The sequence below is a fragment of the Phyllobates terribilis genome, unplaced genomic scaffold, assembly GCF_046119375.1.
Source record: "Phyllobates terribilis strain yellow unplaced genomic scaffold, ASM4611937v1 Scaffold_3__8_contigs__length_932513732, whole genome shotgun sequence".
NCBI classification, from domain to species: Eukaryota; Metazoa; Chordata; class Amphibia; order Anura; family Dendrobatidae; genus Phyllobates; species Phyllobates terribilis.
In genome coordinates, this window is record NW_027362763.1 from 775,397,278 (window position 1) to 775,413,593 (window position 16,316).

Below are 16,316 nucleotides of genomic sequence, written 5' to 3' on the forward strand. Positions count from 1 at the left end.
TAGGTCTTCACTATCCTCTTTTGTATTAATTGTTTTACATAACTTTGTGTCATCTGCAAATATTGATATTTTACTATTTATCCCGTTGACTATGTCGTTAATAAAGATATTAAATAACATTGGGCCTAGTACAGACCCCTGTGGTACCCCACTAGTGACGCTTACCCAATCTGAGTATATTCCATTTATAACCACCCTCTGCCTTCTATCCTTTAGCCAGTTAGCTACCCACTTGCAGACATTTTCCCCCAGCCCCATCATTCTCATTTTCTATACCAACCTATTATGTGGCACGCTATCGAACGCTTTTGAGAAGTCGAGATACACGACATCCACTGGTTCCCCCTGATCTACTCGAGAGCTAACCTCCTCGTAGAAGTCAATCAGGTTTGTTTGGCAGGAGCGATTCCTCATGAATCCATGTTGGTTCGAGGTTAATAGATTATTAGCATCAAGATGCTCCATGATTGCCTCATTAATAAAGCCTTCAAAAATTTTGCCCACAACGGACGTCAGACTCACCGGCCGATAGTTTCCGGTGTTACTTTTTGCTCCCTTTTTGAATATTGGCACTACATTCGCCTGTCGCCAATCAAGTGGTACAGACCCAGTCTCAACAGAGTCCTTAAATATAAGATATAACGGTCTGTCTATCACATTACTTAGTTCCCTTAGTACCCATGGGTGTATGCCATCAGGTCCTGGTGATTTGTTTATTTTAATGTTACTGAGGCGTTTCTGTACCCCAGCTTGGGTTAGATTTGTCATACTTAGTGGAGGATTAAGTTTGTCACTTCTCATTTCGCCTGTTAGTTCTTTTTCCTTTGTGAAAGTTGACGAAAAAAATTTATTTAATAGATTAGCTTTATCCTCATCTTTCTCTATGATTTTGCCTTCATCACTTTTTATCGGTCCAATATTATTCGATTTAATCCTTTTACTATTTATATACGTAAAGAACAGTTTGGGATTTGATCTACTTTCCCTAGCAATACGTCTCTCTGTTTCCTCCTTTGCTATTTTTATTTGTCCTTCAGAGGAGTGCCGTGCAATGCTCTGGATGGTCCAGATGGATGGAGTGGAGGATGGCTGGTTGATGGACACCCCATGCAAACACAGCTACTGCGCCAACAAGGAGGAGGTGGAGTAATGTTTTGGGCTGGAATCATGAGGAGAGAGATTGTCGACCCCTTTAGGATCCCTGAAGGGGTAAAGATGAACTCCATAATGTATGTTGAGTTTCTCAAACAGCACTTCCGGCTATGGTTCAAGAAGAAGAACCGTGCATTCCACAGCAAGATCATTTTCATGCATGATAATGCCCCGTCTCATGCTGCACATAACACATCTGCATCTCTGGCTGCTATGGGCATAAAAGGGGACAAACTTATGGTGTGGCCCCCATGCTCCCCTGACCTCAACCCCATTGAGAACCTCTGGAGCATCATCAAAGGGAGTGTCTATGATGGCGGGAGGCAGTTCACATCTAAGCAACAGCTCTGGGAGGGTATTCTGTCCTCATGCATAACAATTGAAGCAGAAACCATCCAAAACCTGACAAATTCAATGGACGAGAGAGTTCAGAAGCTCCTTTCGGATAAGGGGTCCTATGTGTAAATGTAACATCACCTAGAATAAAGTTTTGAGTTGAAAACGGTTTGATTTCAGTTTGTAATAACCTAATGCTTATCATTTCAAAAATTACCATTTTTTTGTTCTTTATTAAAATGAAAAGGTTGAAAACTCTGCTGTGCATAATAATTTGGAACATGCATTTTGAGTGTTTTATTTTTTAAAAAATATACTGTTATCATAGGCAGTTTGTACAAAAAAACTTTCAATTGTACTCTAATAGTTATTTGACTGGAAAATTACAATGACTGCAATTCATATAGGTAATTTGGGAAAATCTGAGAAAATATTATTTGCATAATAATTTGGAAGACAGTGTAGAAGCCTAGGGCCTACACTGCTTATATGGCACAAGGTACATTCGCTTTGTATTACAACTGTTAACAAACTGCAACGCGTAATCTGACTGCTGGGAGTCGTAGTCCTGCCTCTGGGGCATTCCCTCCTAATGAGACCTTGTCACTGTCCGCAGCCGTCGTCACACCGCACACTCACCTGTCAGCTGCTTCACTTCTAGTTTAGCGCCACGTGACGTCACTTCCGGGAGCTGTCTTGGTCGCCATAGCAACGCGACCCTCTGTAAATACTCAGTATTGTTTTGCCCCTGCGAGTCCCAGGCCCCTCCGGTCTGTGAGTCCCAGGCCCCTTCGGCCTGCCTCCGGTCTGTGAGTCCCAGGCCCCTCCGGCCTGCCTCCGGTCTGCCTCCGGTCTGTGAGTCCCAGGCCCCTCCGGCCTGCCTCCGGTCTGTGAGTCCCAGGCCCCTCCGGCCTGCCTCCGGTCTGTGAGTCCCAGGCCCCTCCGGCCTGCCTCCGGTCTGTGAGTCCCAGGCCCCTCCGGCCTGCTTCCGGTCTGTGAGTCCCAGGCCCCTCCGGCCTGCTTCCGGTCTGTGAGTCCCAGGCCCCTCCGGCCTGCTTCCGGTCTGTGAGTCCCAGGCCCCTCCGGCCTGCCTCCGGTCTGTGAGTCCCAGGCCCCTCCGCCTGCCTCTGGTCTGTGAGTCCCAGGCCCCTCCGCCTGCCTCTAGTCTGTGAGTCCCAGGTCCCACCGGCCTGCCTCCGGTCTGTGAGTCCCAGGCCCCTCCGCCTGTGAATGACAGGTCACTGGTCCTTCAGTGGCTGTCTCCACTGTCTGAAATCTCACACCAGTGACATCATTGCTGTGGGCCGCACGTCTCTTAAAGACCTCAGTGAGCCGGGGACTCAATCTGCGCACAGCTCCATTACAGCCAGGTCTTCACTTTAGATTACAAATTCCTCTTGACAGGTCCGCTTTAAGAGTCCAGTAGGGGGAGCTAATCAGTGATTGCCCATTCATACCATGATACTGTAGCTGTCAATCATTGAAGAGAACCACGCAACTTATTCCTACACATTGAAAGAATAAGGATTTAACCGTTTACAGATATAGCTAGTTTTGATTTTTCTCACTTTAATTTTTCCATCTTTGCCTTTTAGGAGCCAAAACTTTATTTACGACATATGCATTTCAATGCTTGTTTTTTTTTTTTGCTGGATAAATTGCAGCTTTCAATCATTGTGCATACATTGATTCACCATATAAAGCAAAAATATAAACAATTCCGCTACTTCTTTTTTTTTTTGGGGGGGGGGGGGTTCATTTTTATGGCGTTTAATCAGTGGTAATAATGGAATATTATAGCTTTATTCTGTGAATCAGTATGATTATAGTGAGACCAAACGTATACTGTTCTTTTTATTACTTGTACAAAACCAAAAATGGAAAGTGGCACCATATTCTGAGATAACATTTTGTGGAAGGGTTTGGTTTATAATATCTACAGAACCTAAACTTAATTTTATAAAACATGCGACAAGGATATGCTGCAGATCCCAGGGGGTCCAGGTCCTGAGAAGCCCACCGATCACTTAAAGGAAACCAGTTGTGAAATAACGCTATTAACTTGCAGATATGGGGCTAATCTACAGGTAAATGGCGTTCAAAACACATGAGGCTGCTTATAACCCTTTCTCCTGATGCAGCTTGTTTTTTTGTTTTGTTTTTTAAAAAAAGGGCTTTATTCACCCTCCCGGGTCAAACACTGAGTCTCTACTGCTGCTCACAGTGTCTGTTATTGCATCCAGTGCGGACATCACACTGACAGCTCTTCAGCCAAACACTGAGCTCACAGGCTCTTTCTGAGTTAATGGTATGAGTGGCTCAGAGTTGCTGAGCTGTTACTGGCTGCAGAGAATAACAGACACCCGATGCAGCAACAGAGACTCAACTCTGGACCTGGGAATGGTGAGTAAAGTACAGTTTGCTACAACAAACTGCAGCCTGGAGAAGAGGCGTTTTCCAAAATCAGCAAATCTCCTTAAAAGGGTTGATCAAAAAAGTCTGTGCACGTCTAGTCGGAACGTGGCCGTAAGTATGTATATGGAATATGTGCAGTCACATGACCCCTCGGTCTCGCAGCCAGCACCGAAGAATCCTCCCAGCACACACTGCAAGGATCCACAAGCCTGTAGTCACAGAGGGAAAAACCTGGACAACCCCTTAAAGCTTCCTGGTCTTCATTAGGCCCTGAGCTTCTACAACAAGCCAGGCACACTGCACATAAGGGGGTGATGGGATGAGGGAACTGAAGAACCCTCAGGGTACCACGCACGGGTATCCTTTCCATTAGTAGGACACGTGCACGCTCCTCGCTGGCTGGTACACACTCGTCCTGCTCAGCATTCAGCAGTGTCTTTCCCCGCACTAGATCAGATCAGAAGGGTAAGGATGCCCAAACAACCTCTTCTAATCCAGAGTTGGAGAACATGGCTGATTCTTTCAGAAACAGCACCTCACCTGTCCACAGGTTGTGTGTGGTATTGCACCTCAGCTCCAATCACTTCATTGTGACTGTACTGCAGTACCAGACACAACCTATGGTCAGGGAGTGGCGCTGTTTCTGAATTAGCAGCTGTGCTTCTTTACTCCTTGGCAATAGCTGTGGTGCAGTCCACTGGGTGCACACATAGAAGCCTAGGGCCTACACTGCTGATATGGCACAAGGTACATTCGCTTTGTATTACAACTGTTAACAAACTGCAACGCCTAATCTGCCGGCTGGGAGTCGTAGTCCTGCCTCTGGGGCATTCCCTCCTGATGAGACCTTGTCACTGTCCGCAGCCGTCCTCACACCGCACACTCACCTGCCAGCTGCTTCACTTCTAGTTTAGCGCCACGTGACGTCACTTCCGGGAGCTGTCTTGGTCGCCATAGTAACGCGACCCTCTGTAAATACTCAGTATTGTTTTGCCCCTGTCATTAATAAGACCAATAATGTTTCCCTTATCCATTTTGGGGGTCCGACATCAGTAATAAATGACTTTAGCGATTGATTCTATCGGTTGTCCGTCTGTGAGCTCGATGCGTTCTGGGTTGGATTCTTCGGGGCTGGCTCGGGAGACCCCGGAAGTAGTGTGTGTGTGTCACACGTGGGTTGTGCGGGTGATCGCTGCTGTGCGGAGGACGGATGGCGAAGTCGGTGGCAGCCTGCGGGCAGCTCATCTGTGAGGGGGATTACGTGGTGCTGAAGAGAGAGGACGTGTTCAAAGCGGTGCAGGTGCAGAGGAGGAAGTGAGTGGCTGCGGCATGTCTGATAGAAGACCCGGATGACTGCGTCTCATGGGTTAATGCTTCTCTTTATTAGGCCACGTTCACACGTTCCGTATCTGCTCAGTATTAGTAAGCCAAACCAGGAGTGGGTGATAAATCCAGAAGTGGTGACTTGTTTCTATTATACTTTTCCTCTGATTGTTCCACTCCTGGTCTTAGCTTACAAATACTGAGGTTAAAAAACTCACCAAATACTGAGTGTGTGAACGTAGCCTAATAAATCCCGGTATTCTGCTAATCTCACTTATCCAGAGCATCCACAATCTCACCAGCGGACGCCTCCTGCAGATCAGTGGTGAATGTGAGCCGAGCAGCCGCTACAGTATATGGAGCTGATCTGGGGGTGCAGCGTGTTGGACCCCACCAGTCTGATATCGAGGGGATATAATTAGCATTCATGTAGCACTTATTGGTGAAAGGAGAAAATAAGCCCTAACCACACAGTGCCTCTCTGTAACCCCGTGATAGGCAGGACGCAGCGCTGAGCAATCCCACCTCTTCTCCAGTCACCCTCACTAGTCAGTTGATTGATGTCCTGGGAATACCCTGAGCAGCACATCACTCAACTGAGCAGTGCGCATAATTGAAAATGGCTGTGACTGTTATGTGTCCTGTCCTAATGACTGTATTGGAATGAGGAACAATCATTAGGACGGGGTGGCCATTCCCCCTCCCCCTCATGAACACTATAAGGGCTCATTCACACTTCTGATTTTCACACATGGCTGCTATCCATGTTTTTAACAAATGGCACTCGTCCCTATGATATTATATGGGCCCATTCACATGTCCGATTTTGATCTGAGAGTTGGACCAAAATCGGCAATTCAAATTTATGGATCTGTGAAAAAATCGTACCGCATTCAGAAGACATCAGAGTGCAGTCTGCTTTTCATGGGCTGTCAGGAAAAGGTGGAGAATTTATTTACTTTTTATTTTTTTACACTGACACTGAGACCACACTCTGGTCAGAATAATCTGTCTGTTTTCTCCTATGTGGTGAAAAAATTGGACGAGTGACTGAGCCCTGAATAATATCCAAAAAGCAGAGGTGGAATCCTAGTTTATTTTTCATCATTTCACCCCACTTGGAAGTTTCTTGCCGTATTACATTGGATGATAAAATGAATGGTGTCAATCAAAACTACGACTTATTCTGCATAAAACAAGGCCACATTATGGCTGTGCTGACCAAAACTCACATTTCCCCGCAAATTGTAAGATTATTACTTGGTGAGTTGCCTTGATTGTGTATTAACGGGGTATATATATATGTATATTCAGTACTTATGTCGAGACCGTGGGCCCCTATCCCCATCTCGCCTAATGAGAAGCCTCCTCTCCTCATACTTTCTGCCTGGATTTGGTCTCCAGCAGCCGCCACACCAGGTAGAAATAGGATCAGTGCTCCCTGTTTTCACTGTCGGATCTGAAATTCCTGGCATATCCTGTGAATGGAGCATGTGTGTTTCAGGAGCAGCATTGACCTCACTTCCCATGGGCTCCATAAAAGCAGACGCCTCACTTCACACCTGCTGTTTTATTGGTGCTGGACTGTAGCACTTTTTGTTCTGTTTTTATGTGGTCTTGACTAAATTTTATTTAGAAAATGGAAGGAAGACGACACTCCAACTGGTAAAATAGTGAAAAACTTAGCATTGACTAAGGGCACAACCATGGAGCCCGAAACATGTAGGACTGTTTTATCCTTTTTCCCCCTTTTTAATGAACAAATAAAGTGTTTTCGCTATTTTACTCGTTGGAGTGCCGACTTCCTTCCCTTTTCTTTTGTGCGTGGTTGTGCTCACCTGTGGGACCGGCACCTTCCAGTGAATTATCCTCACCTCATCTGGATCCAGCGTTGCAGCTCCCTGATTCTCCCTCCTGCCTTTCCAGTTGTAAATTTTATTTGGAAGGTTTACCCCCCTATATATGACTTGTGAGGCTACATCATGAATATGGGATACAGCGTTCGGCTCCATGTTTTAAGGGCTCGTTTAAACAACCATATTTTCGGTCCGAGTGCTGTCTGTGAAAAAAATAAACTGCACTCGGACCAATGTTATTCCATGGGGCAGTGCAGATGAGCAATTTTTTTTTTCCACAGACTGAATCGGTTTGTGAAAAAAATTGCAGTGGGCTCTAGTTTCTTTTGTAAAACTGATGAGACTCAGCCGTTCAAGTCTATAGTCTGCTATAGTCTAGAGCCACAGTATAACATCTGATTATTACGGATACATTACAATTCTGTAACATAGGAAACTGTACTTGGTTCTGTAAATCGTTAATACCTACCGCTGTAACAAACGGATTATATACGGATGACAAGTGAGAAAACAAATCGTCCCACTTTTCTGGATGAAACTGTGATGATTTTTGATACGCTCGTGTGAACCTGCCCTAAAAACAATATTGAGAAGTTAGTTCAAAGGCGGCAACTAGATTATTACAAGGGCTGCAAGCAGGGCTGTGGAGTCGGTAAGCCAAACCTCCGATTCCACGACTCCGACTCCCTCATACACGGCTCATGTTTAAGTGATAAATTTACTGTAGCACAGATTCATCTCAGCTAAAAGTCTAGACCCTTAGATCAGGAATAGGACAGACATTTATAGGACATTTCATAACTTTCCCAAATTCTTCTGGAAAAATATTCCCCAGAAACTGCATTGAACTACTGCACCCAATTTATTATTTATTTTAGGAGTCGGAGTTGGTCCATTTTATACCGACTCAGACTCCACAGCCCTGGCTGGAAGGCTTCTCCAATGATGAGAGGCTTGTTACGTTTAGAAAAAAAGACGTCTCAGAAGAGATCGCATTTACATGTGTGGTCAATACAAGGGACTGGCACATGATTTATACCTTTCAAGGACCTTACAAAGGACCAGGAGGCATTCATTATGGGACGTGGAAAGACTTTTACCCATCGGCGGGCGCTTGAATGCCTGTTTACACAAGCAGACCAAAGCAAATGGTGCTACTGATGGGCAGACCGGCTCTGTTTGGTGCTCTGCGCTCTTTCTCTGTTCACCAAAAAGAGCCAGCTCTTCTGGACCGGAAATGGATCCCTATTAAATTTGTCTGCATCCCAGTTGAACACACATTTAAGATGAAATTAACGCATCTGACACCCCACCTACATGCAACCAGCCAATGGAATTGATAGGTTGGCGGGGTTTCATTGGGCAAGGTTTGTGCCGCCAAGCACCATCATTTTACCACCCCTCCCCCCCCTTCCCGTGAGAGCCATTCAGAGCCATTAATGGCCCTCACTGCTGGGAACAATGGGAGCCGGCTCTTTGTCTTGGATCAGTCAGGAAGGACCCATCACTAAACATGCGCACTCGCCCATCTATGCTAGGTCGCTCAGTGTGCACAGGCCGCCATTGCTGGTTCTGTTTGCCGGATGATTTATTTTATGCTGCATAAAAGATGATTTCACTCGATGAATGAGGGATCGTCAGCCTAATTACAAAGAAAGATAATCAGGAAACAAGCGTTTTTAACAGCGCTCGTTATCTTGCAGTGTAAATGCCCCTTTAGAGCAGTCAGACAGTGCAATGCCGACCACAAGTAATAGCAGATACAATGGGGCTTGATGCTTTTCTCACAATAAATGGCATTGTGGGTTATAAATAATCCAGTGATAGTGTCATGGGTGTGTCAGAAGTGACAGACAGTCGCCCTGCAGTTGGTTGCAGGAGATCTCTACTTTTGACATTACTGACATCTACTTAGAGGCTGTCTCTAGGACCCAGCAGCTACCTTCCTCTGGCTAATTAGCTCCCTGGCCTGGGTGTATAAATACCTGGTGTGTCTGAGATGGAGGTGCCGCCGATATTCATTACTACTTGTGAGGCTTTACCAAGAGCAGTACTTTTTTCTCTCTGGAGCTTTGGGACGTGTGCACATTTGTCTGGAGTCATCTAAACCTAAGCAATTTCCTCCTGTTTGACCTTCCTTGTTGTCTATAGTGTTTAGTGGAGATCGACTAGTGTTCATTTCCTCCCTTCCCTAGCCTTGGCCATACGCCAGGGAAAGACAGGGCGAGGCACGCGTGCGGCGATTGATGAAGAGCCAATACAGGGACGTTAGGGGAGACATGGTGACGCTAGATCAACCTAGGAGGTCTCCACTTCACCCCTCTCCCTAGAGTCTGGGCTCCTTTTCCCTCTTCCCTTTGTGTTGCACAAAGTCTTTCCCACACCTTGCGTGACAGATAGATGGTAGAAGTCGATGGCTGTGTGTCACTGTGTAAAAGGTTAATTTATCTAGAAATGCTGTGTCTGATCATTCATCGGAGAGGTCTTGTATGAAGCCTCCGCCTGGAGGTAGGACTATTTTAGATCCCCGATGTCATTGCATAATCCTCCAGAAGTGCCGGCGTATTCTACAAGCCTCCTCCAGATGCCATCTGCTCGCTGAGGACGGCATATGTTCCTGCAGGATTCCATAAGGGACACCTCCAGCTTATTATTAGGCTGCGTTCTGCTTCCAATGTCTCCAGCTGATTCATTGATTTCTCATACCTTCCTCATCTCTCATTAAAGCCTTACGTGTGCAGGTTTTCTCTTCTGGTGTGTCTGTAATCTCCTTTATCCCGTTGCTTCTTGCTGGGATGCTCTCCTATGCCAGCACAGGTATAATAGTGGCTTCATAAACTACCTCTTACCGGGCTCATGTAGATAACATATACTATTGCTTCTGCCAGGAGAATTTTTTTAGCTGTTCTATGGTTCCGAATTGTGTCTTTCTCTGGAGGACGTCTGTAATAACACCATTGACTAAAAAAAGTACCCAAATTAGAGTCTACCTACACGTGTCATTTCTTTTATACATGTGATAGGTGCTGCGGTTTAGGTCGCCTCCACCCCTTTTAATCGCTGAAAAGACTTGTGCACTTGCGCTGCCCAGTAGCGCTCATACAAGGGGCAGCGATGGCCTTTTTGCTCTGTCTTGCACTTCGTGAGCCCTGTTCTCTTGTATTCGCTGATACTGATTACTATGATACAACACTCTTTTGTGCATGCTCGAGCATAGATGTTATACCTGCGGATTTGCTGCAGCTCAATGCAAGTCAACGGGCGCAAATTCGCTGGGGAAATGCCCGCACAATGGTCATGCTGTGTTTTTTTCCGCAATGGTAATCCTGAGTGGAAATTTCCGCATCATGTGCACAGCACGTCAGGATTACCATTGCTACAGCTGGCAGACCTATTAACAAGCATTTTTGCAGCATTTCCGCAGTGGAAAAAAAGCATCAAAAATGCTTTCTGTGCTCATAGCCTTACTTGGAGTACAGCTGATGGTAGTGAAAGGGTCAGTTCAGCACCTGTGTCTCACTAAGGCTAGGTTCATACAAGCACATTTCCCAGTCCATATGCGGACCACAATGCCCAAGATGACCGCAGGTCTCCCGACCCTAATGTACAGCCTCATCGAAACATATGAGGCTATAAGTAAGGATAGGCAGAGCTTCAGTCAGTCTGGGCATTGTGGTCCGTCTAAGCGAAGTATGTTCTTATAAGCCCGCCTATTGCAGTCTGTATATGGGCTGTGAAATAGGCTCGTGTGAACCTGGCCTAAATCTGGGGATAAGTTGCTGCAGTAGTTTATTCTGATCAGCACAACACTCAGAGAAGGAGGCAGGAGCCATCACTGCCATCATCTGTACTCCAAGTGAGTACATTCTCATATCAATGCAGCTGATGACAGGTCAAAATACTGGGACAAGCAGAGTTTGCATACCACTTGCATGTCTTTTTTTTTTCTTCACAAAATGAATGCAAAACTCCATCTTATCAAGTGATTTGCAAAGTTTCAGATCTTTCCATGCTGGAATATATATACACACATACATGTATATTTCTAAAAAAAAAAGGGGTTTAGTTACTCTTAAATTACTCCTTAGTTAAGCTCCAGGCTCACACATACGCTGTGTACATGAGCTAACACACGGCCCCTTTGTCTTCTTGTCGGATGGATACATATATCTGCTTTAATCTCAAATCAAGCAAATGTACTAATATGATATATTTTTTTTTATCCAACAGGAAAGTAATATTTGAAAAGCAATGGATCTACCTGGATAACGCAGTTGGTAAAAATTACGGCACAATGTTTGAGATAACCGGAGGCGGAAATCTTCAGACGAAGAGCAGTGTGGTGGCATCAGCAGGTATGGCTGTACCTTCTGCATAAAGGGTTTGCCTGATCAGTCTCTTTATATATAAGCGGCTGATATGTTATTGCACCCCCCGATTATAAGCACCACAAGGTGACTGACATCCACTTACTGCCCCCCCCCCCGCTTTATTGGAGTTATCTCTACTAATCAAGGGAATCAGTGTCTCCACAAACCGCTTTCTAATTCTGTGGCTTAGGAAGAAGTAGAAAACCCAATTGCTCATATAAGCGCCTAATATGTGTTCCAAGATGACAGCTATGGATGCTTTATTGGGCACCTTGCTGCCATTGCAACCCATTAGCACCACGGGGGAGGAAGTTTGGTGGCAGTTCTGGGGCTGATTGGGTGCCAAAACATCTTCTCCCTTTGTCTTAACCCCTTGATGCTGCAGTTGCTATGACTGTGACATCTAAGGGGTCACACACTGAGATCAGGATTGCATCAATCACTGCAGTTACAGCAAGATCAGGGCTGTGTAAGGCCACATTCACACATTCAGGATGTGGTCAGTATTTTACATCCGTATTTGTAAGTCAAAACCAGGAGTGGAACAATCAGAGGAAAAGTATCATAGAAACACATCACCACTTCTGGATTTATCACCCACTCCTGGCTTTGGCTTACAAATACTGATGTGAAATATTGACGAAAATACTGCTGTGTGAACATGACCTAATATAGATTTGTGTTTGTTGCTGATTTCGCACTTGCACTTATAGCACTTAACCATGACATACATTTTCATTATAGATTGGGAAGGGAGTAAAAGAATGGTAAAGTTACAAAATGTCCCCCTAAAAATATCTATTCCAGAAATTACTCCTTTTTTGTGTCATATTGCAATTCATACTGGGAAGTATATGAAAATAAATATTCCCTTTGTCACTTTTGACCAGCCATGTCCCCTCTTATTGTCTGGCTGTAAGACAACTGACTGAAGCAGGAGCCCAAGAGTGCTAAGCTCTGTCATTTAGGCACCCAGCCCACAATGTAACAGCAGCAGCCAGTTTACCTTTTAATTTCACTCTGCATGACTTTTACCAGTCTGTTGGCACATGCAGAACTTTCTACCAACCGAGAAACAGGGTTGACAAGATAATCTCACAGTTATTGTTCCTTTATAAATTTAGAATTCTTTGGAATATTCAGAAAATGTCATTTACCCCATGGAAATTCCTCGAGAGCGACTTCCATGTGACTTTTTCGCTTGGTTGCATAGCTATAAGCATCATGAAGTCACACTTTTTAATGACATAAGCAAGTGGAAATACGCAGATGATACAACATTGACAGCAACAAGCGTAGATGAATGAAGGACTTAATACAGAGAATCCAGACAGAAAGCTGGAACATAAGACTGCTACTCAACACAAAGAAGACAAAGATATTGACTACTGCCTTACCAAGCAAAGATCACCAAGCTACGACTTGCCTACTTTGGACACATCATACGAAGAGAGCAATCACTGGAGAAGGACATCATGGTCAGAAGAATAGAAGGAACAAGGCGAACAGGAAGACCTGCAAGCCAATGGCTTGATACGATCAAGATAATGGCGGAGAAGACCCTGGTGGACCTATCTAGGCTTGTACAAGATCGATCTTCCTACACAGTGTTCATCCATCAAGTTGCCATGGCTCGAGATTGACCTGAAGGCCTTTAAAAAATAAAAAAAAGTTTTCCAAAATTAAACTTGCACTTTAAATGATTATTTCCCTGGTTTGGAATATTGGTGGCCTATCATTAGGACAGGCTATCCTTATCAGATGGGTGGAGGTTTATCTCTTGGCACACCTGTCAGGCAGCTGATGAATGGGCCCAGCTTTACATCATAACAGCTATATGCACGGTTTACCTCCTAGTTGCAGTATAAGGTGTTGCAGCATAGTCCCGTTCAACAGTATAAGGTGTTGCAGCATAGTCCCGTTCAACAGTATAAGGTGTTGCAGCATAGTCCCGTTCAACAGTATAAGGTGTTGCAGCATAGTCCCGTTCAACAGTATAAGGTGTTGCAGCATAGTCCCTTTCAACAGTATAAGGTGTTGCAGCATAGTCCCGTTCAACAGTATGAGGTGTTGCAGCATAGTCCCGTTCAACAGCATGAGATGTTGCAGCATAGTCCCGTTCAACAGCATGAGATGTTGCAGCATAGTCCCGTTCAACAGCATGAGGTGTTGCAGCATAGTCCCGTTCAACAGCATGAGGTGTTGCAGCATAGTCCCGTTCAACAGCATGAGGTGTTGCAGCATAGTCCCGTTCAACAGCATGAGGTGTTGCAGCATAGTCCCGCTCAACAGCATGAGGTGTTGCAGCATAGTCCCGCTCAACAGCATGAGGTGTTGCAGCATAGTCCCGCTCAACAGTATGAGGTGTTGCAGCATAGTCCCGCTCAACAGTATGAGGTGTTGCAGCATAGTCCCGCTCAACAGTATGAGGTGTTGCAGCATAGTCCCGCTCAACAGTATGAGGTGTTGCAGCATAGTCCCGCTCACTCTGAGAGAGCCCTGTAATACCCTTCCCCGCTGCAGATTAGCCAGGGTGTTATGGGTCCATCCCTCACCGATCAGATCTTCATGGCCTATTTAAACAATCCAAACCTGGTAACAACTCTGGAGCTGTTTTCCATGTAAATAATAGACTTTTTACCTGGATTGACACTGAAGGCTTATTAGGAGTGAATGTTCTTAAGGACACTCATTTTACAATATTTCACCAACACCGCTTTGAGGATTCTCTTAAAATGTAACTTTTACTTCTTTATATAAAAAACATAATATCCTCCATCAACATGGATCCGTTAAGCATGTACCCTAATTAACAACCGGACATAGAATAATTATGGGTATCAACCATATCAAAATCTTGTACTCATCAATTCAGATCTCATATATATATACTATTTGTCCTGATTATGAAATCACATCATTATTCACGGAAAAGTGCTTAAGTGCATATTAGAAAGAAAACGTGTAGATCTCACCCATTTTGCTTGCAGACACCATCAGGGATTGTTGTCCATACCCATAGATTTTCTTCGTGCATTAACACTACCCTGTCGTGCCCCAAGAGGTAGCTCCCACCCTAACAAGGGCAGTACCCAAGTATACCTTATAACTTCTCCCATATAAAACCCTCCCAACACGTTTTTCTCCTTTCAGAGAAATCATCAGGGGAGTATGTTTAGTAATTGGGAAGGCACAGATGCTGCAGGGAAAATTAGTGACCCCATGCTTCTAAAGTGCCAAAAGTGCTTACAAACGAAAATAAACTTTCAAAGAACCTCAAGGTGGTGAGTGCTCATTGTTAGTGGTGTGAGGGTGGGAGCTACCTCCTTGGGCACGACGGGGTAGTGTTAGTCCAAGAAGAAAATCTATGGGTATGGACTACAATCCCTGATGGTGTCTGCAAGCACAATGGGTGAGATCTACACGTTTTCTTTGTAATATGCACTTAAGCACTTTTCCGTGAATCAAATAGTATATATATGAGATCTGTATTGATGGGTACAAGATTTTGATATGGTTGATACCCATAATTATTCTATGTCCGGTTGTTAATTAGGGTACATGTTTAACGGAGCCATGTTGTTGGAGGATACTATGTTTTTTTTATATAAAGAAGTAAAAGTTAAGTTTTAAGAGAATCCTCAAAGCTGTGTTGGTGAATTATAGAATCTGAGTTTTTTTTCCTGCCGTATGTTTACGCAGGTTATTGCTGTTTAATACGATCATATTTCAGTATAAACAGGCATTACCGATCAAGACTCTCGTTCATTGGTTGAAAATTTCTTTTGCCCATCGCAAAAGATCATTGTTCTTGGTGATGCATTATCCTGTGTAATCAGGAACAGCACCGCCAAGAACTTTGGCGGCCTACACGCAGTGAGCCATCTATTAGATCGCACAGTGCGCATCGTTCACCGCGGTCTACCTGTGTAAACAGGGCATCAAATGACCACCAATCGGTAAAGGTTTACTGATTGGTGGTCGTTTAGTGCTGTCAGTCGGTCTGTATAAACGGACCCTTACCGTATTATATGGTTTAGGTAGTTTGACTAAAGCAAAAATGAATTTCATTGTCTTATGATCAGTGCAACCATTCTAATGGATTTGTCTTCTCACCCCTCAGTACATGTATATTCGCTCCCGCCTTTCTCAGTGAATACGTACACTGTGCTAGAAGCAAATATGTACATAAATTATACATGTTCTTCTCATTTTCCTGGTTTAAATATTAATTTTTCCTTTTCCCATTAGAGCCTAAGGAAGCAGGTGCTGACAACCGTAACATAGTGGATGATGGCAAATCCCAAAAGCTAACTCGCGACGACATCGAGGCTTTGAAGGAAAAAGGCATTAAAGGCCAGGTTAGTCCAACGGAAGGAATCCCTTCCATGCATTCACATCTGCTAGTAGTGACCTCATTTATCATGTAGATTGTGTTGATGGAGCGGACTGGCCTTTCATTTGTACAACATAAAAAAAAAAATTATCCTGTTAGGACTTGTGCCGTAAAGGAGTTTTCTGGGCACAAAAAAAAAAAAAAAAAAAATTACTATCTGGCTCTTCCTGTAGTCGCTAAACCTTGCTGTTATGCCAGATTTCTTGTCACCCCGTCTAATTCATGCTTAGTTGTGGCGTACCTTATACCAGAAATCTTACTCATGTCTCTGACTGGAGCAAATTTCCTTGCGAGGACCACAGAGGCGCACACCACTTGTAAGATGCACCTGATTAAGTGGCGTGCGCCTGTGAATCAGTCGCCTTTTACTCCACCACACCCCTTCATAGACTCATGTCAGTCTTAAAGAGAACCTGTCATGTCTTTAAAGGGACTCTATCAGCACAAAATGATTATCCAAACCAAGTA

At 44.5% G+C, this 16,316-nt stretch overlaps 2 protein-coding genes across 2 annotated transcripts in view; one reads left to right on the forward strand and one right to left on the reverse strand.

The window, feature by feature from the left end:
- Positions 1–4,893, reverse strand: part of LOC141257583 (DNA helicase MCM8-like) — a 59,390-nt gene extending 54,497 nt beyond the window's left edge. The window contains exon 1 of the mRNA XM_073672258.1: positions 4,791–4,893. The gene's annotated coding sequence lies outside the window, so the exon portion shown is untranslated. The remainder of the gene's footprint in view (positions 1–4,790) is intronic.
- Positions 4,894–5,009: 116 nt separating this feature from the next.
- The window catches only part of TRMT6 (tRNA methyltransferase 6 non-catalytic subunit), a 60,617-nt gene continuing 49,310 nt past the window's right edge, over positions 5,010–16,316 (forward strand). Inside the window, exons 1-3 of the mRNA XM_073672259.1 lie at positions 5,010–5,217; positions 11,313–11,437; positions 15,704–15,813. Of these exons, the coding sequence (XP_073528360.1) occupies positions 5,114–5,217; positions 11,313–11,437; positions 15,704–15,813 (339 nt within the window). The 5' untranslated portion in view covers positions 5,010–5,113. The remainder of the gene's footprint in view (positions 5,218–11,312; positions 11,438–15,703; positions 15,814–16,316) is intronic.